This window comes from Podarcis melisellensis (genome assembly GCF_964234715.1).
Source record: "Podarcis melisellensis genome assembly, chromosome: 3".
NCBI classification, from domain to species: Eukaryota; Metazoa; Chordata; class Lepidosauria; order Squamata; family Lacertidae; genus Podarcis; species Podarcis melisellensis.
The window spans coordinates 72,807,841-72,830,803 of NC_138530.1; the positions used below are offsets into that span (position 1 = coordinate 72,807,841).

Consider the following 22,963-nt stretch of genomic DNA (forward strand, 5'->3'; position numbering starts at 1 on the left):
TACGGGTCTGGTAAGCTTTCAGAATCTAATTGAACTTGTGTTTTTGCTTAGGGCCAAGCTGCATGCTACACTTAATACACAATGGACAGCTTTCTCTTTTTCTTCTTAAATACAGGCATGCCCCCCCACCCCCACAGTTATCAGGATCATGAAGCTTATTCCTTCCTTCCTCAGCTGCAGCCCCTCCCCAGTGTGGCTACAAAGCTTTGGCACCTACTGGAACCTTTGCTCTAAAGTCACAGCCAGACCCTACATTAAAGCACATTTATACTACTACAACTATCATAGCTTGCCCCAGAAGAATTCTGGGAATTGTAGTTCACCCCGACAGAGCTACAGTTCCCAGCACCCTTAACAACAATTCCCACCGTCCCCAGAATTCTTTGTATGGAAGCATCAGAGTGTTTTAAATGTAAGGTGTGGGTGTGACCTAAGCCTCAGAAATGTGCAGGGGGTTTTTTGGGGGGGGCTGGGGAATCATGGCTTGGGGGGGTTAAACCCCTCCCCCTGCATTGTGATGCTGTTCAGTTGGGTCCTCCATGCCTGCAATCAGATTAAAACAAATGATCTTGCTGTATGCTGTGGACAAAGTTTAAAGTGTTGTTTGGCCCTTGGATTTAAGAGCTAAGGAAATCTATATAACTGTTGTGCATTTTTAAACAAAGTGACTTTAGGTGTGTTCTGTTATGGTGCTGTTTACTGCTTATTCTGAAATGGACTCTTTTCCTTCCTGTGGACAGAATGGGCAGCTTGTGTCAGATCCAACTTCCTAGTCTTGTGTTACCTCCATGATGTGAAGAACATCCTGCAGCTTCATGACCTTACAACTGGAGCTCATCTCAAGACACTCCCACTGGACGTTGGCAGCATTGTGGGATATAGTGGCCAAAAGAAAGACAGTGAAATATTTTATCAGTTTACTTCCTTCTTATCACCTGGTAAGTCTGTTTTGCCTTTGCGTTATGTTCTGGGCAGCTTCACACATGGCACTTTCCATACACAAATGTTAGTCAAGTCTAGGGAAATTCTTTTTGCAAGAACCTATTTCACAAGTCTCTTATTTTGGAACAACATGTTTCACATGCTTGGTGGAGCACGGCAGCAGGTTGTCACTGTGTACATGCAGAGTATGGAGTGTTTGCAATACCCAAAGATCTTGCAGAATTGAATCATGTCTGTGTGGCAAATAACCCTGCTTTTTACTGAATGAAATATTGATATATATATATATACTGAATGATATATTGAAAGGACCTGTACTTAAATGGTGCTCTCATTCAGCCTATTGTGCAGATTAAATCAATCCCATATTCAACTGTAAGATTCTTATTCGACCATATGGAAAGCTAGCTTTTGTAAAATAACAAGTTTGACAATAGAACGATGACAATGGAAACAGTTTGTGTGCCTCTTGAGTGTTGCATCAAGGATGACTGTTGATAAAGTCTAAACCACCAATGATTTGTGCTCGGTGTTTATTGGGGACCAGTTACCATCTTCATAGTTTGCCAATTAGTGCCTTTTGTAATCTTTATTTTTCATAGCTTACTGAAAAGCTTTGTTCATGGTGATTTGTTAATGCTTCTTTTTAAATCCTGTAATTAGTTTACCATATTAGTTTTCAATTTAGACAAAAGCAAAAGGTAGTGAGGGAACTTAACCTATCCTAAAACCTGCTTATTTACATTTTGTGAAGAAGGAGGTACCGTATTTTTCGCTACATAAGACATACTTTTTTCCTCCTAAAAAGTAAGGGGAAATGTCTGTGTATCTTATGGAGCGAATGCGTGGTCTCTGGAGCCGAATTGTCCAGGGGCAAAAAGCAGGTCGTGATTTTTGTGTGTGTTTTTTTAGAAAGAGGGAAGGGGGTGTTGAAACAAAGCCACTGAGTAGCAAGTGATCAGGAGGGGAGATAAGGGACTCTAGCGATAAAGGAGGCTGCCTGAGAGGGGGGAGTTAAAGACAGCGAACTTGCAAGGAGAGATGACAGGAAGATTAAAGCAATGAGGAGAGAATTTAGAAGAAAAGGAGGAGCAAAAAACTGCTCCAGCTAAGGAAAGGACACTAAGGCAAACAAGAGGGAAGGGGGTATTGAAACAAAGCCGCTGAGCAGCTGATTGACAAGGGATCAGGAGGGAGATAAGGGACTCTAGAGATAAAGGAGGCTGCCTGGAAGGTGGGAGGCAAAAGCACATGTATCTTCAGGATTTTTGCATTGGGTCACCCCAAATTCACCAACAGATCACATAGCATGTCCATGGCTAGAGCCTGCACCAAAAAGCACATGCATCCACTGTTTTGTGGGACCGCAATTTCGCAAAAACATCGTTACAAAGCACGGATCCACATGGATCCTCAGGATTTTTGCATTGGGTCACCCCAAATTCACCAGCAACTTTGCTCTTTTAACACTGTAATTTACAGATTAGTTCTTGTGCCAAGGGGATCTGAGCAGACAAGCTTGAAAATTGCATTCTTCTTCATTCTCCTGAATTGGTTGGACAACAAATTTGTTTCCTGTTGATAGCTTCAAGTTGTGGTTCCATTTCTGGTCTCCTTCAGATAGGGGGTGGGAAGGAAAAGAGAGGAAAGAAGTCAGGAAGCTGCTCTTAGCTGACTGCAATTGTGCCAGCAACATTTAATAGCATCATCTTCTTTCTTGCACTCAGTTTCTGCTTTGCACTTCTTGTAGCTGTGTGTTTCAACACTTTCAGAAGTGTTACGGTGTCTTCTGTTGTTTTATAGAATGATGGCTTGTGCTGCCAACATTGTATTCTTGAACATTTTAATTTTACGTAAGTAAACTGCCTTGAACCAGGGCTCTGCAGAGAGCTTTGCAGAGCCGGGGCTCTGACATTCTGGTTGCAGCCCTGGTGTCTTGAAAGATGCTGACTACCAGCAGTTCTTGTTAACTGTGAAGAGCTCTTGTTCCTTATCACCCCTTGATACTCAGCCCTCCCCCCCCCCCAGAAAGCCAGACAGAAGCTAGCAAAATCCTCAGAGTTAAGGAAGCATCGTAAAATCAAAATACATCAACACACAAATGAGGCTGTGTGAAAATCACTGCAGCGGTGAGAAATGAAAGTGCAAGAAAGGAACTGTATTAGCAACAATATATTACAGTGGTACCTCGGGTTACATACGCTTCAGGTTACAGACTCTGCTAACCCAGAAATATTACCTCGGGTTAAGAACTTTGCTTCAGGATGAGAACAGAAATCGTGCAGCAGCGGCGCAGCGGCATCAGGAGGCCCCATTAGCTAAAGTGGTGCTTCAGGTTAAGAACAGTTTCATGTTAAGAACAGACCTCCAGAACGAATTAAGTTCTAAACCCGAGGTACCACAGTAGTTGAAAGCCAGTTTCCTTAATTATGGTCTTGTGGACAAAGGTGGACGCCCATTTCAAGGTCTAGGGCCACATTCCCTTGGAAGAAAGTGGTTGGGGTCTACCCTGGGATCATACCTTGCAGCACACCCTATAAAGAAAGTAAAAAGTAGGTTATACTGTGATTTTACAGGGGAGAAGGTGCAGGGGGAGGTGGACAGGTGATCTAGGACTCTAACAACACAACTGATTGCACATAATAATTCATTGTTGGCTGTCTATCCCTCCCAACTATCAGCACTCCCATTCTTTCCTCTCCAAGATGGAAACTGAAACAACCATTGAGTATGCTGCACCTAGTAATGTCCTAAGTTAGTCGTTCTCTTGTTTCTCACTGTCTGTGACCCTTCCCTCCTCCACTGGGCAAATGACTAAATACAAGGCCAGCATACAATAAAAAAGAGGACAAAAGCAGAGTGAGGCAACATGTTCTGAGCAGGAATGCCCATCACTGACGTCTGTGCCAAAAACCTCTGCTGTCGACCTGTTAGGCTCAGCTCTGCTAAGGGAAACCAGTTGTATGAGAATGGAAGTGTTTTTTTATGCCACCCACCCATCATGTTTCCAGGACAGTTTGCAAAGCTACAGACTGGAGAAGCTAGATGAAGTAGGTCTGGGGTGGATGGCTTCTTGCTTGTAGGGATACCTTCTTCGGGCCCCTCAGGAAATGTGGGTTATGAATCTAAATTCATAAATCTAAAATAATCTAAAATAAATCTAAAAATTTATTTATTTTAATTTCCCCCCTTTATATTCCAAGGATCTCAAGGTAGTGTATATGGTTCTCTTTTTCCCTATTTCATCCTCACAACAATCCTGTGAGGTAGCTTAGACTAAGAGATGTTGACTGGCCCAAAGCCACCCAGTGAGCTTCATGGCTGAGTGGGGATTCAAACCCTGGTCTCTCAGGCCACAGTCCAACACTCTAACCGTTGTAAATGGTAGAACGCCCTTGTTGAAATGGTTAGTTTACTCTTCATTTGTTTGTGATTTAAGGAAGGGCCATTAATAAGGAAAGCAATTACAAAATTGGCCTTACTTTAAAAGAGTATTTTTTCCTCATTCTTTCTCCATGTAAAACTCGCTTTATGCAGACAAGTATTAAGTACATTTGACTGTGAGAGCCTAGTAAGCAAATGGAATTTATTTCAAGGAGAAATGTCCATGTACAGCAAATTTAGAAATTACTAAAAAAGGAAGAATAGGAGCCCAGGACTACATTTGCGGTGCATAATCCCCCCCCCCCCAAAGTATGCAAATATGTAGCAAGGCATTTTTGATCCCTAACAATCTGTGTCTTTGCTGGATCCCTGTACATTGCTTTGAACTTACTGTTAAACTTTGGCAATTGAAAAGCCTGCTGAATCGGAGCTGAAAGACTGTGTGTCAGACACTATTTTGATGAGCAATTCTGTCATACTTGTAGCACAATACACTCTGCCCAGTTTTGTGTTAAGAACAAAATAAAAATAAAAAGGCAGCTTATTCACTATGTGACATATCACTGTTCGGGCAATTAAACACAAAGAGTAGATACCAGCTGTGTTCACAGGCCACATTAAACCATAGCTAATGCTTCACTATGTTGTAGGAACTAGGAAAATGTTGACTTGGTTTGGAGGGCTGAGCAGGGAAAGATCAGTCGCCTGAGAATTCTACAGCAAGATGAAAGGTCACAACTGAGTGTGCATTTAATGGCATATCAGGAAATTTCAAAGGTGTGCTCTACTCACTTTTTGCAGGGTGTGTCATTAAAAACATGATCCCATTTCAAAGCCTTTTGTTATATGAGGCCAAGGAAGATTAAAGGTGATATTACTTGATGGTGAGGATACAAAGTGTTGATTCCTAAGTGCATCTTATGCAAAAGCCAGAACGCCTTGGGGCTTTCTAGAGGGGAGACGAGTGTTTCAACTACCATTTAATTATAAAGAAAGAAAGGAAAATTTGAGCTACTTTTTGAAATGCAAGAATTCTAGCAGACTTCATCAACTAGATCCACAGGGAAAGACTTTGCATCAGCTAAAAAGTTAAGCCTTGATAAATTATTATTCATTTGTATTTTCAAAGCTTCATACGTGTGTGTGTGTGTGCGTGTGCATGCATGCACGTGCGTGCGTGCGTGCGTGCACACACACACACACGTGAGTATTGTAGGGTGATACTTGGTTGCTTATACAGCCTGTTCGTTGGTATACCAATAATAGCTACAGACTCTTGTGAATTCTGTTCATTGAAGAGGCACTAAATCAGTGAGTGACCAACTTGAATCACATTTTCAGGTATTATCTACCACTGTGATCTGACCAAAGAAGAACTGGAGCCAAGAGTTTTCCGAGAGGTCACAGTGAAAGGATTTGATCCTTCAGCTTACCAAACAGTGCAGGTGAGTAAAGAGAAGCAGTGATCCTTTCTTACAGATTCTAATCAACTGCTGTAAAAGGCTGGCAAGAGTTGCTGTTGGTTACAATTGATTTGAATTTACCTTTTGGTCGATTTTGCACCCTTACAAGTATAGTTACAGGATGGAGCCCATTAATTGACAGGACATTTTGATCTCATGCTGATGGTGACAGTACCCTGTGAAAATGAATGTGCCTCCTGGGCAGACACCCTAAAGTCCATACTTTGTGATTCTGTGGTGTTAATAACAGTAGCTGGTGTTTGCTATGAGTCATGCTTTACTATCCTAAGAGTTTAATCTCAAGTGTCCCTGGCCAATTATAGTGACTTAAAAGGGAATCTGGTGGGACTCCTTGAGAACAGGTACTGAATTTGAAGCATTTACTTGGAATTTCAACAGTGCCAGTGCCAGAGAGACCTTGAATCTACTTTCCGTTTCCACCTTCCCCAACAGCTTGGACTGCTCCTTCCTTCTGTTCCCTTCCTGACGCAGGGCAGTATCCAACTGAACAGTTAGGCTGCAGCAGCAGCTTTTAAGCTGTGCAGTGTAACTTCCTCACTCTTCCTGTGACACCCCTAAATCTGCTCTAGGAGCTTCCCCAACTCTCTGGAGTAGATGGGGCAGGGACATAAGGCCTGCAGGGAGAGAAGGAGGTCAGGAAGTAGCTGAAAAGTCATTGCGCTAACGTAACAGTATGGGTACCATCCCCTCTTTTTTCGGTTATTAACGTCCTTCTGTTGCCCTCCACCTGAAATTCCCACTATCCCCCTCCCCAATTGGAGTCAATTGCCCACCCAGGGAAATTAGGCTGCCCATCTTTCTCTGCGCCCCACAGTTCCTTCTTCAGCTCTTAGGAGAAGGCTTACTGGCTGAATCCTTGCATAGGTGAAATTATGTTAGAATGAGAATCCATAGCAACATTTTCATGCAAGTTCCACTTGTCAGTGGCTCTCAGCCATGATGGCTGAAAAGAACCTTCATGATCACCATTGACTGCTCCTTGCTGGAGGGGGGAAAGGAGACAGTGGGGAGAGGGCCTTGCCTCCATGTCTATTTGTGAGCTTGTCTGGAAGCACCTGGTTGGGTACTGTGAGAATGGGGTGCTGGACTAGGTCAGGGACGGAGAGACTGCAGCCACCCATCTTATGATTCCACTGCAGACAGATGGGCAAGAGAGATTATCAAAGGTGCCACCATTGTTCCTTAATACAAGCATACTGTGTACATGCACTTTTGTGACCCATCTTGTGTTTTTGTAAAAAGGACATGGATGTGTAACCTTAATAAGTATACAGTGTTCCTACATTCAGTGAGATGACAGTAATTGAATTCAAATACCCGTGTAATTAAAGTGTTTCAGTGGGAGGAAAAGCTAATGGGAATTTTAGGTGGAAAATGTTTGTAGAATCTAAAATCATTTCTGTACTTGCCTCAAGTTCCAGTGTTAAAACTACGCAAACGTTTGAAGAATTCAACATCAGTTCTTTGAGATTTGTTTTTAAAAAGGAACCAATAGTTCTGTCTTTTTGACTGAAGCTTTAAAGTCATCACTGATGTGCAATGTCAACATTTTTATGGCTAGGCTGTTTTCAGTACATTAAACTAGGTATCTCTAATAGGACTAACAATATACTCATGTTGCTAGAACACACAGTATTATTGAGACATAGTATTTCTGATAAGCACAATTAAGCCCATCATTGCTAGCATGGCATATATTAGTGAAGATTAAAAGATGTACTGTGATTCTGTTTTATGTTGATGTCTGTTATTTGAACGCTCAGAAAATCTTTGAATATGTGTATGAGTGTACAGAATTGGCATCCATAAAGCACTGAGAGTAGATTAAACACAAATGTATAATTTGAACAAATTATTCTCAAATATGATTGGATTTTGTGGCTGGGTGGCTGGTTTCTTGTTGATGTTTTTGTTCTTTCATCTGGGTAGAAGAAAGCAACTGAGACAACTGTTTGGCTTTACCTGCTGTGGCAGGGATGGGGAACTAGATATAAACAGTGGAGCATCCCCAGTAAACCAGATTCGACTGTTGGGTGTGTCCATCCACCTGTCAATCACTTTATGTCACAAATCCAACCAACATTCAAAGCTCCAACAATGAACTGATATTTGGGTCTTGTAATGCCCCTTACAAATCGCTTTGCAAGATCCCAGTTAGCTGATGGTTTGGCCTCACTTTGCAAGGGGCTATTCTGATCATTGGGTCTTGCAAAGTGTTTTGCAGAAGATTTTGCATGCATTGCCAGTTGCCGGGTCGGTGGGGGGACAGTTTGTGTTGTTTTTTGAAAAACAAACCACGAACATGAATTCAGCAGTAATGCTAAGCCAAACCATGTTCTCCTTTTAACTACTGTTAAGCTTAAATGTGGCTTAAAGAGACAAGCCAGCCAGGCCCCTACTCCCCATTATTAACACTGTTTTCCTCCTTAAGTTTATGTAGGGACAGAGACAAGTTCGCACAGTTCTGTTTAATTGAGCTTTCCTTGTTTGGTATTGTAAATCATTCATATGTTTCTTTAGGTGAAAGCTATGCATTTTCAGCCCTTGTGCTGAGCCCTGTGCTCATCATATTTATACACTAGAGTGATATTTCATCATAGATTACACCTCCAGCTGTTCCAGTTCAGAATTCAGGACATTTATTTTGGCAGGCCAAGATTACAGGTGCTGAAACGGTGTGGTTGAGACCAGTTCAATTGCTCTTAATGCCAGTTAAACAGATACAAAATGATAGGCTCCAGGAATTGTCTGGGCAGTTGTGAACTTCTATTTAAAGGAAAGTTGCATGACTGGTTAACAGTGTATTCTAAGGAATAGCATAGATTAAGGGTCATATTGTGAAAATATAAGAATATCAGAGACCTGCTAGATCAGACCAAAGGCCCATCTGATCTAGCATTCTGTTCTCACAGTGGTAAACCAGATGTCTGAAAGGTCTGTGTTATATAGTGAACTTCGTATAGCTCCTTTCTTACTACATTTAACAATGTAGACTGGAATATTTGTTTATTCAGGAGTAGAAATGAGATTAAAATAATCTTTGCCCCTTACACAGAATTGCCTGTATCAGGTACAGATGTGGTAATCTTGACAAGGTTGAGGATGAGTCAGAACTGAATTTAATTGGCAGTTTGTAAGAGAAATTTCTTCACAATTATCTTCCCACATCATTCTTGGATCATGCTATCCTTACTGGTGTGACACTTTGTGAGTATTAAATGTGCAAACTTTTTTTTAAATGAAAATCTTTTTTCCATTAAAAAAATGTACTAACCAAGTTCCTGATTGCCCTTATGGGGGAAAAGAAGAGATTCATATCACAATTTTTAAGGGAGAATATATTGAGGGTTCTTTTTCCTAGTATCTTTCCAAATAAATGGTCCACTGGGATTCAAAATTGGCATGTTCAGTGGCTCTGCAATCTTGCTAATGAGCATCACCCTAAAGATGACTGAAAATATTCGTATTTCAGAAGAGCTGTGCCTTGCTCTGTTCTTTAGGAAGTTAATATTCTGTTGGGAGCTGCCCAGAGTGGCTGGAGCATGAATACAAATAATAAAATTATTATTATTATTATTATTATTATTATTAAATTGCTTTCTGTTGGTGTTTCAACTATACCTTTTAGAGTGAAATGGTTACCTATAGCCTTAAGTAACAGGCATGTGCTAATTTATTTTTAGCCAACCCTCAAGCAAGTGGTCTGGTTTTACATAAGAAGCTGCCTTATACTGATGTATGTCTCCTACGTTGTCTACATTGACTGCAAGTGGCTCACAAAGATTTCAGATGTGGTTCTTCCCCTGTCCTACCTAGAGAATGCTGGTGTTTGAACCTTCACCTTCTGCATGCAAAGCAGTTGCTCTACTGTTGAGATATGGCTCAAATTCTAGTAATAGTTATTATAAATGCAGGTTTAGGATGCTGCCCTGTATGCTCAGGCTCGCTCTCTGGAGCTCTGCCAAATCCACTAGTTTTCAAGTAGAAATTAAATGTTATGTTGAGAAATGTTTTTCTCTGCCAAAATTCACCTCTTTCCCCCCTCTCAATCCTGCTCGGCCTATCATATCTCCAGCTCAGCTACTTCTTCAGAGAATTTTTTTCTCCAGCTGTTGCTGCTGCTCCAGTCAGCCTTAATTAGTCGTATTGGTGATCCTATCCATTGGAGATTATTCGCTTTAATAATGGTGTGCGGCCAATTAGATTTAGCTATGTGATGTCATCACTGAGGGGGGCAAGTGAAACTGAGGGATGTTATCTTCTCTTGTTGGCCTTGGTGAAAAATACAGAAGGTTTTGCCTCTTAGTGTGTGCTGAGTGTTTTGCTAGCGCAGGAACAAGAAATAAGTTTTTTCTAGAAGAAAATTTATTAGTTGTGGGGTTTTTTTCTTTCTCTTCTTCCCCAATTCCCCAAGTATTCTTCCCCAATTCCGGCATCTAAGTGCTTCTTAGCCTACTCTTTTCTTGCTGTTGCCTGGGGAAGACCTGTGTTCATAGACAAGAGCTGTGAACGTAGTTTTCCTATTCATATTTCTTCAAGCAGTGCTACGACTTCCATGTCTGTGCCAGTGAACTGGTTCACACATAACAATAAGGCATAAACCATGGTAAGTCATAAATGGATGGTTTACTCTAAGCATGCAGTTTACTGACGCATGCTGTTCCTTGGTGCCCGCCCCTCTCCTCCCTGCGCCAACTGCCAGGCCAGTAGGAAAGGAACCAGAGTGCTGGTTTGGCAAATGGCATTTGCGGTTTGTTTCCTTCAAACCACAAGCAATAAAGCAAACAAGACACTTTGGCTTCCATGCATGGTTTGTTTAGAGACTAGCAAAGCATAAACACTCATCTGCACATAATGCAAAAGAAGATGACTGGTTTGCTTCTTCCCAGTGCAGCACAGGAAGGAGAGAGGGATGCAGTTGAGCCGCGGGTTTGTTTTGGACCATTCCTTGCCCTTATGTACGAATAAGACCATTGTTTTAAAACAAATACCAGTAAAAACCCCTGGAGGCTTGCAGCCCAAATTGAAAGTAAGGAAGGACTGGTCACCCCAAGAATTGTTGTTGAACATGGTTTTCTTTTCAAACATCTTGAGGCCTGGGGTGCCCAGATAAAATGGAGGATACAGATAATATCAGCATGTGCAGCTTCTCTTATTGTTGCATAAGGAGTTGTACCCACCAAACCTCACTCTTCTGTGCTGCTTTAAAAGTATGAATCTGCTTATCCTGCATTGCAGAGGAGATGTCAGAGCACTTTTGTGAACAAGTAATGTTGGGCTGCATACCTGCATGCAATATGCCGTGATAGTTTGGGTAGTATTTCCATTTTCCAAATTGTTTCCAGTGAGTAGTGGAAATCTTGACTGATGGATGAGGACGTTGCAATCTGAGGCTTCATTCCAAACCTTCAGATGCCGCTTGTTAAAACACCGTCCTGAATGGAAGGAGATCTGCTTCAATCCATACCCATTGATCCTATTGCTCTACAAATTGCTTACTATGCAGGAAAAGCTTTTTAATGGCAATTTAAATGAAAGCGTTTCCAGTCTTTAAAGTACTCTGAATAAAGATGTATTTTGAGTTTTACTGTAAGTAATTGAGTTCATCTTTACTCATGGGAAGAATAAAGTCTATTTGTCCTTTCTTCCCCCTCCAGTATCATTTCTGAAATGGAACATGGGTAAAACTTTTGTCCTTTTTAATTGTAGTTTTGCAGCTAACACAAACATTGATCTAGGAATACAGATTGATCTTGCCTTTGTGAGTTAACAATCAACACATTATTTCACATATTCCCAAGATAGAGAAGAATTACTTCCTCTTACATTAGCAAGTGGATCTCAATTTATTTTGTTTGACAGTTCAAAATGTTTCATGAAAGTGGCAGAACATTCTAAACACTTGTTGATGGGCATCTGGGTAATTAGGAATATTGCTCTAGGCATAGGATAACCCATGTGATGCTCTCCATATATTTTGGGCTACAACTCCCATAATCCCTCACAATTGACTATTCTTACTGAGGCTAATGGGAGTTGTGATACCCTCCAGATGTTTTGGCAAATATTGTCAATTCCTGCCCTATGATGTATTTTTATATAAGCTGGAATGAAAGCCTTGTTGCTTACTCTGAGGATCCGCACTGAGGGTGTATACACCTCAGTTCAGAATTAGGCTCCATTCCTCCTCCACTTCCCCTGCAAGCCAGATCCAAAGGATTAACTGCATCCTAAGCACAAGAAGCCTTCAAAGGAACCCTGGAAATTGTATGTGAGGCTCCCAGGTACCTGGGATTCTGACATGACAACATTCAGGAATGAGATGGGTAGAGTGAGATGCTCACCAGCATGGATTAAAATCTGAGCCAGAAAAGAACTCTTGAAAAAATGATGCTAGAGTTATAATGTCATTGAGTATTATGAACATGATTAATAGTTTGTACTTGGAATTAGAATTCAGTAGTTGAAAACTTGAGCACATCACTGTGAGTTCACTTTGTTCCATGCGAATTGAAGGAGGGTGAATCCAGACTATTCTGAAACCAGTGCCAAAAACATATCTGTGTAAATGTAGCTAGAATATCATCTTGGTTTTCAATTTTAGAGGAAAAAGTTTCACCTCGACAACATGGTGTGTCTGAGTGATATAATGTATGTTGTTTCGGGTTTCTATTGAATTGGTTTTCACAATTTGGATGCCACATTTAAACTAACACACATTATCAAAATCCATCTAAAAGTAGTTTTAGGAAATGTGGAGCCAGGGAAAGATAACCTTCTTCCCTAGTTTGAGGGACAGAAAGAGCCATCTTGGGACAGCTACACCTCTGAGCAGCGCAGAAATGGGGTCCTCAATTATAATTTGGTCAACAAAAAGGTCTTTGTCTTGGTTGGGGTTAAGGTGTGTAGTTCCATTCTGGATGGGAGAAGTAATGTATTATGTTGCAAATCCCTTTAGAGATCTTTCTTTAAGAGATGATAAATTATAGATGGGCTTCTTTGAACTGAGTTCAGTAGTGTTATGCCAATCCAACAAACAGTATTAAATTAGCGTTAGAATCTAGTATAACAGTGCTTCCTTAATAAAGAAAGGTGATATGCTCAGAAGGGTTATTTATGCCTGTTAAAGTAAATTAAAAGCTTTTTGGGTTTTGAAATTAGATCTTAATTGGAAAGTAGCAGTCTTTGTTTAGCAGAGCAACTCAAGTTCCAATCATTTGTCCCAGCTGCTTACAAAATGTTTATAGATGTCAGTTCCCTGCATAGTTAATATAATCCTGTACTTGAAAGAGTTCTATTTATGCTTATATCGTACTGTGCATAAACAGTTTATTGAATGTCTTAAGAATGCCCTCAATTTATGGGTAGGCATCTATAGACAACTGTGTTCTCTACGTGGTTCACAAAAAATTGTAAAACAATAATGACGCCGTGTTGTAATTAAGGAATCTTGAGTACCACCTGCCTTCTCTCTTAGGCTGATGGGAATTGTAGTCCAAAACCTCAGGTTGGGGAAAGCAGTATTTAGGGCTTTCCAGAACTAGGCAGGGCACTTCCTCCATCTTGTCAGGATTCAGCTTAAGTTTATTGGCTCATCCAGCCTCTAACCAAATCCAGGCATTGGTTCAGCAAAAACCACAGCTTTGCCTAACTCTGATGACAAGGAGAAATAAGAGCTGGATGTCATCTGCATACTGATGACCTCATTTCAAATCCCAGAATGACATAACCCAGTGACTTCATATAGATGGTAGAATGCATAGCGTATAAAATAAAACCTTACAGGACTCAAAGGTTATTTCTTTGCAAAAACACCTCTTACATGTAACTGCGATGATCTCCCATTCAGTTGTAGCTAGATGTTTAAAATGTGTAGAGATTTCATGGTGTTTTGTGGTTTGTATCCTGTGAAATCGTCCTGTTCCTACAGGAAGTTCCATTTACACAATGGAACTTCCCCCCCCAAAACTTGTTCTGGGCTTCCCCCACAACCATCCAGAGCATATTTGGGGATAAATGGAGAGAAGGAGGGGAGGTTCTGTGGCATAAGCAGAAGTACTTTTGCAAATGGAACAGCTTTTTTTTGGATGAGCTTTCAGCATGAAAAATTAAATGAAATATGGGATGAGTTTTGCAACTTTGTGGTAGAATTAGCTTTGATCAAGGGTGGAAGTTATCATTTTTATTGTTGTCCTGTCATTTCTTACAGCCTGACTTCTTTGCTTGTAGTCATTTTTTTCCTTTTTTGTACAGAGCAGTTTTTTTAGTATAAAGCACTGGGCAGTTTTTTTGCAGGGATGTTTGCTTTCAGTTTCACCTGGGGAATTTGCTAACTTGAGCTGTGAGAAATGTGCCTATGAGTTATTCAGAGTCAGTCACCTTTCTCAGGCTAATTGTTACTGCCTTTTGTCCTTGAAGCATCTCTCATGAAACTTACAAAGTAGGGTGACTGCAGAAAAAAGTCGTTATTAATCTCAACACAACTCCTATTTCCCTTTCCCACTCCTAAGATTAATGATCATAAGCCATAGGTGGCCTCCATTGTCATAGACTGATGTTCTTCTTGGCAGCAGCTACTATACAATCTAATAAATAGGCTGACAACAAAATCACTTTTTCAAGAAAAAGATTGTGATGGTTCTTGAAACAAAGAGTGATTTAAAGAGACTTTTTTTAAAGCATAACTAATTAAAGGAGAAGATCCTGGAGAGCAGAAACCACAACTGGATGTGCTTGAACTGGAAGCTTCTGTTAGTGCAGAATGCTGCAGCATGATTGTTAACAGGAGTGAAACCCTGTCAGCATTTAACACCCCTGCTCAGATACCTGCTACTGGGCCAAGTTCAAGGTGTTACTACTGGTATATAAAGCCCTTAACACCATGGGACCAGTTTGCTTGTGATCACATCTTTACCCCATGCATGCCCACTCAACCACTGAGGAACTGGCACTGCTACAGATGCCCCATACTAACTTGCTCCGTGCTTGTATGAAATACAGGGGCACCTCGGGTTTCAGACGCTTCAGGTTAGAGACTCCGCTAACCCAGAAATAGTACCTCGGGTTAAGAACTTTGCTTCAGGATGAGAACAGAAATCGCGCAGTGGCGGCATGGCGGCAGCAGGAGGCCCCATTAGCTAAAGTGGTCTTCAGGTTAAGAACAGTTTCAGGTTAAGAATGGCCCTCCAGAACAAATTAAGTTCTCAACCCAAGGTACCGCTGTAGATCTTTTAGTGTGACAGCACACTTGGGAACCCCCTGCCTATTGACATCTTCACTATATCATTTTTGGCAAGTTTACTTACTTATCAAACCTTTATTAGGCATTATGCGAATAAAACCATAGAAGAGAAAATAACATATAAAAGCCTTAAAATATATATAAAAGGGCAGCAGTTGGTAACATACATATATATATATATACATATAGAATCAATGGTTTTCTTTGTTAACCTGCTCCTTGGAGGACTGCTGCCAAAAACTCGGCTACCCCCGCCGTTACCCTTTGGTCAACGTCGGATAGGTAGAGTCCCACACATTCACCTTGCTGGGGTTCCAGACCACCCAAGAGAGGGGACAGCACGCGTTGACGGAGCGTACTGTACAATGGGCAATGAAAGAGAATATGCTCTACAGTGTCCGGGACATTCATAGAACATCTGCAGAATCTCTTGTTTCTAGGAATGTTTTGATATCTTCCCCTGACAAATGCTGAGGGAAAAACATTCAAACGGGCCAGCATAAAAGCCCTACGTTGGGCTGGGATTATTAATTTAGTGACGTAATTGGCTCTGCTATCTAAGATATTTAAATCATAGAATATAGGGGAGCAAATTTTGTTTACAGCTGCCATAATATTTTGTCTCTCGACATCCTTTAGTCTAGTTAGGATATTATGGAAAATGTATTGCTCATTAGAATTGTACAGGGGCTCCAGCTCGATGCCTAAAGATTCAATCTTTTTTTCGAGGTGCTGATACCATCTTGATTTATAGGAGTCATTGAGCAAATCAGCGAGCAGACTTGATGGAGGGCAGCGAAAATGGCAGCGTAACCAGTACTTTATTGAGGTGGACCATGCCCAATATTCCATTGTGTGTATGCCTATTTCTGCACACATTGTTTCATATTTGATCATAGCTGGGAGTCCAAGAATACGTCTCAGAAAGCTGGAGTGGATCTTTTTTAAATCACTGTTATATGCTTGGACCCATAGCGGGATTCCATAGAATATCTGGGATTGCACTTTTGTTTGAAATATCTGATTGGCCGCAGGAATAAATTGATTACCTTTCTGATAATAAAAACGGGCAACTGCTGATGAGGTGCACTTTGCCTGTTTTATGGCATTTGTGCGATGGGTTGCCCACCCTAAATTGCTCTGGAATAAAATTCCCAGATACCTATAGATTTTCACTTGTTGGATTTCTTGCCCTCTTATTTTCCATTTCTCTAATTTCCAACCATTCGAGAAGACCATAATTTTTGTCTTCTCATAATTTATAGAGAGTTTGTTGCATTCGCAGTAAAGGATCAGTGAGGATATAAGACGTTTCAGACCCAAGCTCGTTAATGATAGTAGGACAGCATCGTCTGCGTATAATAAGAGAGGGACTGGTTTCTGATTAAGTTTAGGGGCATGTGATTCTATTTTTTGAAGGTAATCTGGCAAGTCTGATAAAAGTTTACTTGCTTATATCTGATCCCCAACTAGGAATGGAAACTATACAGTATAAGGCAGAATGCTTCGGGTAGGAGGGGTAGGAATTATCTCTGCATAAGTGGCTTTGGAGTGTCACTGGCAGCCAAGGTTGACACTACTGGACTGGTTGGTCTCTTGTGATACAGAGAAGATGCTAAACGGTATTAGCACATTCATTCAATTGTTGTAGCTTCCAACTGGGAAACTGTTAAGAGCACTCAGTGTCAGAGGTGAGAAGATACTGGGGTGGGGAGGAAGAAGGGAATCAAGATTCCAAACCACAGTTTAAACGACATCCATTATTTATATTGCAAAGACTTCTGTGTGTGTCAGTTATATAGTTCTCCTTTGACACTTTCCCCTTTGCTATCGACTGTTGTTTCAATAATTGCCTGCATCATGGTGCGTTCTGGCATTAAGGGCTACTTTAATGAAAGGGATCTGACTTTAATTTCTCAGGTTTCCTAGTAATGCATTCAATGAGACACCTTTTCAAAAAGTAGAAAGAATGCTCACTGATCTTCAGTGTGCTCTGCAAAAACTCAAAAAGAATAGAAGTGCAATAAAAGGGCTGCATTCAAAAGCTTTTGATTAACCCACTTTGCATCAAAACCTTTTTGACATTTGATATTTGTGTGGAGGGAATTAAACTATTTTCCTTACTTGGTTAAGCAACAATGAAAAAAAAACTTTATGCCTTCACTGCAGGATTTCTGTCAGGTTTTTTTAAAAAAATATATATTTTCTTCCGTTTCTTCCGCACCTTTTTTCCCTCTCTCCTGCCACCTGGGGAGTTTCTGTCCAGCAACCATTTGCTACTCGACTGCAAGGCTCACTAACAAGGGCTAGAATTTTTTTTAAAGACTCCTGGCACTTTTCTTTTACCAGCATGACACTGCTGCTTCACGTCCCTATGGGTGGCTAGTGGAAAAAAAACTTACCTGAAGTCTTCCTTGATTATTTATAATTCTTCTATTTTCTGTAACAGCTTTTCTGACCATATCTAGGTATGTGCCTCCCTTGACGAAAGCCTTTACAGTAGTACCTCGGGTTACACACATTTCAGGTTACAGGTTACATACGCTTCAGGTTACAGACTCCGCTAACCCAAAAATAGTGCTTCAGGTTAAGAACTTTGCTTCAGGATGAGAACAGAAATCGTGCTCTGGCGGCGCAGTGGCAGCAGGAGGACCCATAGGCTAAAGTGATGCTTCAGGTTAAGAACAGTTTCTGGTTAAGAACAGACCTCCGGAACGAATTAATGACTTAACCCGAGTTGTCTTTACCTGCAGGTTTGGCACCAAGGCTGGCAACATTAGGTCACCTGTTCTTTCATTGGGATAAAGCAGTAAAACAGTCCTTGGGGGTCCATCGTGATCAGTTGGTCAAATGGGTATCCAGTATATCTGAGTCCTACAGGATAGGTATAAAAGCATTGACTTGAGCTGAATTCACACCCCTTTTTCCCTGGTGCTATCATATTCAGATCAGTGCAAGGAAACTGAGATTATCCCATATTGAATGGAGACAAGATGCATCCTTAATAGGGGACAGATCTGCTATTTTTTTGCCATGGAAGGTAGTTTTAAGAAGAGCCTGCTGGATCGGGTCAATGGCCCATCTAGTCCAGCATCCTGTTCTCACAGTGGCCACCCAGGTGCCTGTAGAAAACCCACAAGCAGGATTTAAGCACCAGAGCAGTCTCCCCTCCTGAGGTTTCCAGCAACTGGTCCTCTGAAGCATCACTGTCTCTTACTGTGGAGGCAGATAATAGTTGTCATGGCTAGTAGCCTTCACCATAATTTTGCCTAATCCCGTTTCAGAGCCAGCCAAGTTGGAGGCAACCCCTGCCTCCTGTGGAAGCGAGTTCCATAGTTTAACTATGTGCTGTGTGAAGAATTAAATGATTATGAAAAAATGCTTTGCTTTGAGGCTACTAGTTGGTTGATTCCTCCTCTTTCTCCATGTCCACTTTCTGGTACTGCGGCCGCCACTGGCTCAGTTTTATTCAATAGCTCCTATCACAGGCATGCATGGAGGCTGTTATTCTGTGCAAGCCTTTGATGCTGATTTATGGAAGTGTTTATTCTTGTGAAAGACATGTTAAAGCAGGCTGCTTTCAGGGCTGGAAGAGTGTGTCGTCACCTGTTGCATGCCGTGTAACTAAATAATAGATGCTTTGGAGACCTTGTTCCATTTCCCATCCCCCTGCCCCCCTTTGCATTCTCCGCCCCCACTCCAATCTTTTGAAATCCCCACCCACCCGCCTGTGTAGCTGTGATTGAGCAGGAGCTAATTTAAGACACTGTAGTGGTGTTTGATTTTACCAACCGTGGGCACAGTGATAAATATACTCACTAAATATCATGTGGGAGAGAGGGATCGTATTCCTCTTGAAGTTATCTGCTAGCTACAAAAATAGCTCCCCCCTAGTTTTCTGTGTGGCTTATTTCAGCAAAGCTGTCTGTGTGTATTTTTATAAAGCATTAAAAAAAGAAGAAGAATATTGCATTCTATTCCTTAATTCCTGGGAAAATCTAGTTAGCAATTCAAGGTGCTGGGTTTAAAGCCCTAAGTAGCCTTGATCTTGCCTGCTTTAAGAAGCACCTCTTCCTATGTGTGATTCTATTGCTCATTAATATAAGCAGGGGAGCCTCTAGTCTAGGTATCAGTTCCCCATAAAGCAAGGGAGCGGAATCTGTGCCCGCCCCCCAAATGTCATTGGACTCCAACTCCTATCACTCCCAGCCAGCACAACCAATGGTATAGAATGATGGAAGTTGCTGTCCAGTAATATCTGGTCATAGGCTCCCCACCCCTGCTATAAACTAATACTATCAGAAACTAGGAACAGGGTCTTGACAGTAGGAGCCTCCGTTCTCTAGTGAAGCCCGTCTCCCTTGTTCTCATTTGTTTTGGATTTCAGAGAAACACGTGTTCAAGCAAGTTTAGGAATATAATCTGAAAACTATCAACCCCTACTCTGCTCCATTCATTCATTCATTTAATTGATTTGTATCCACTTTTTTGAACAGTGTCCAAAGTGGTGTACAACAGTGTTTTCCCCAATGGCTGACTTAAAAATTGCTGAGGACATCTGGTTGGACACAGTAACAGAATGCTAGACTCGGTGGTCTGATTTAGCAGTGCTTGTCTTGTGTTATAATTCTTGCATCCTTCAACTTCCTAACAATCAAAATCCTATTTATTTCTATTTCCCATTCTTTTCCTTTGTAAATTAGAATGGTTGCCTGTGGCTAAGATCCATCCAAGCAGACTGACTGTACCAATGATACACATATTTTTTTTCCTCTGTCCCAGGTTTTCTACCCCAGCAAAGATGGTACTAAGATTCCAATGTTCATTGTCCACAAAAAAGGAATCAAGTTAGATGGGTCTCATCCTGCTTTCCTTTATGGTTATGGTGGTTTCAACATATCAATCACACCAAGCTACAGGTAAGCAGAGAAGGGGTGCTTATGAAGATTTGTCAGAATAGTAATAGTGCCAGTAATTTTATATTAAGAAAGTTGTTCGGTGTATTATATAGCCTGAATTTGCAGCTAATGGATACTGATACTGAAATTTAAACCCAGTGGAAATACCCAGGTCAAGGGAGTTCCCAAAACATGAGTGATCGTTTGCTAATTAAGCAACCTGCTTTGTCACCTCTTACCAGCTCTTTTCTGCTTTCAGATTTTTGTTGACCACACTGCAGGTCTCCTTTAACATGCCTATAGTCCTTATTTTTCGTCTGGCAGAGTTTCTGTGCTAGCTTGAAAGTCATGACCAAACTACGAGTCTAATGGTGACACTCCTTTTCTTACATAGATGATCTTTGTGTGTTTAGGAGAGATAATCTGACAAACGCAGAGGGTGCCAACCCTGCTCTGCCCTAAGTAGTACCTCTACACTTCTCTGAGAACTGCTTTGAGCCATAGGTCAAGTATACATTTTGAAAATAAAAAAAACAAATGGAGAAAAGCTTTACTTAAATTTCCAGGATGCTAGCAGAACAGTGCTGTAAATGTCACAAATAGGTTCTTATACATCTCCCATGGGGGTGACATTAAGTTGAAATTATTGAATCCTTCCATGCCTTAAGATCCATGCTCTCAGTCAATGATGTTTAGCAAAGACAATCTCTTGCTCTGCTGACTTGAATTAAGAGCCACTGTTACGTCTATGCACAACTACTGCTTGCCTGTTATTCTTACCCTTCTCTTCCCTTTATTTCACTTCCATTTACTCCTAAAGCTTTGCTATTTTCAGCGTTTGTGCACAATTCTGATTATTTTTTAAAGCTTTATTATAGTTACCTTGTTTTATTCTAAGTTCAGATATGAAGTTCCCTTTGCAAAGAATTTGGACAGTTTTTTAATGCAAAAGTTCAAGTTTTCAGGCCTCGAGTGTTCCCCCACCAGATCCTTGTGTTCACTTAGCAGCTAAAAAAAGAGGTCAGCCTTTGAAGAAGGGGCTATTTTCTGGCAGATGGCTCATAGGTACTCAATACCATGGAAGAGAACACTTGAAATAAGAACACGCTCTTTGCAAGATTCCAAGAACAGGTGACCAGGGGAGAACTATCCTCTCAACATCCCAAGGGCTTTCTCCATATTTTGCTGTCATGTCTTTTATTCAGCAGCCAGTCACTCAGCTATGTACCTTGCAGATGTGACCTGACAATAAAGCCCAAATGAATGAGTCATAAGTCCAGAAGCAGAGAACCAAAAATGCCTGCTTAAATGGACTTTAAAAAACACACAAAAAACCACTTGCATAATATATAAGCTTCAAACCTTTCCCATTTTATCACTGAGCTCAGCTTTAGAATCAAAAATCATCTTGGTGCACACAGTGATCTTAGTACAGTGTGTGCAGCATGTGTGTAAGTGTCTCTCGTGTGCATCGCTGTGTCGCAGACTATTTGCAGCCACATTTGTAAAATCAAAGATCTTAGTCACTTAGGGCACATGAAGCATTAACTAGCAGCTCACCTGTACCTTTCAGTCTTAGTGCTACCAGGTTGGCTCAGTGTAGATGTAGAATGCTGGCAAATGGAGGTGGTGTGTTTGACCAGAATGCAGTCTGGGAGAGGAAGCTTGGCCTTTGACCATGCTCACTTGGGGCTGATGTGAGTTGTAGCATCACCAACATCTGGACAAACAAACGTTCCCCGTAAGTGGTCTAAGGGCTGGAAGCCAGTGTGGAAATAGAGCTGCTGGCCAATGGAAAACAAGAACATCAAAAGGGCACCCTAGCCTTTGTTTTGAGGGCCATACATATACAGTAATATGCACACTTAAAAAAAAAAAAAGACTCTGGACCAGATTCAGCTAACCAGCTACATCAGCAGAAGCTTATGCAAGGACTTCTGCTCGTGTCACAGGGCTTCCTCCCACCCTCTACTGCTCCCCAATTGGCGTGTATGGTGTTCATAACTACCAAAAAGAAACACATCTTGTGCAGCCAAGCTTCCTGTTGGACTTACTGTCCCCAAGTTGCAGGAAACTATCCAAACATTAGTTGGGTGAAGAAGAAGAAACTGAGATCAGTTTCCTAGAGTCAAGCTAGAACATTTAAATACCGCCTGCCAAAAAGGGATCATTAACTGGCAGGCAGTATCCTGTGAATTAAAATGGCATTAAAGGTTCTGTTCCCTCAATATCACTCATCTTTTGGCTTTTTAAATTAACCTGGCCTGTCTTTTTTGGAAAACTAGCCGGACTCAGGTGTCCAAAGAAGACTGAATAGCATTTAAGACTGCATTCCTGTGACCCCTTGGATAGTGTCCAAGGGCCCATGGGAGGTATTGTGTCTTCCTTCCTCACCACTGCAGAAATCTCTGGCACCCTGGGCCATACATCAGAGCCCCTGACGTCGTAGAATATGCTGTAGGAAAACCAGGAAGTGGCTTGGTTCTAATCCAGCTGCTTGTCTAAATGGAGGCATTGCTGCTCAGTGGCAGATCACCTGCCTTGCATGCAGGTAGTCCCAGGTTCAATCCCCAGCATCTCCAAGGTAGGACTTGGGAGAGAACCTGGCCTGAAATGCTGGAGAGCTGTTGCCAGTCTTTGTGGGTAATTCTGAGCTAGATGGACCTGTAGAATAAGGCAGCTTCCTATGTTCCTACATCTCTCACGTTTCTTTCCTTCCATGAGAGGTGGTGGGCTCTCCTTCCCTGGAGGTTCTTAAACAGAGGTTGGATGGCTATCTGCCATGCACGATCTAGTTGAGATTCCTGCATCGCAGGTAGTTGATCTAGTTGACTCCCAAGGTCCCTTCCATTTCTTTGATTCTATGAACGGAAACATATTCCTCCTCCAGCTACATTTTGAGCATCGTAGGCCAAGCGCTGAAAGTATTTACATATTCCTCCTCCAGCTACATTTTGAGCATCGTAGGCCAAGCGCTGAAAGTATTTACCAATTAATTGTCTTTGCATATATAT

The 22,963-nt window shown here is 41.4% G+C and overlaps 1 protein-coding gene across 1 annotated transcript in view; it reads left to right on the forward strand.

Moving 5' to 3' along the window:
* Positions 1 to 22,963, forward strand: part of PREP (prolyl endopeptidase) — a 66,592-nt gene that overhangs the window by 31,193 nt on the left and 12,436 nt on the right. Inside the window, exons 9-11 of the mRNA XM_081904623.1 lie at positions 741 to 938; positions 5,668 to 5,771; positions 19,834 to 19,970. Of these exons, the coding sequence (XP_081760749.1) occupies positions 741 to 938; positions 5,668 to 5,771; positions 19,834 to 19,970 (439 nt within the window). The remainder of the gene's footprint in view (positions 1 to 740; positions 939 to 5,667; positions 5,772 to 19,833; positions 19,971 to 22,963) is intronic.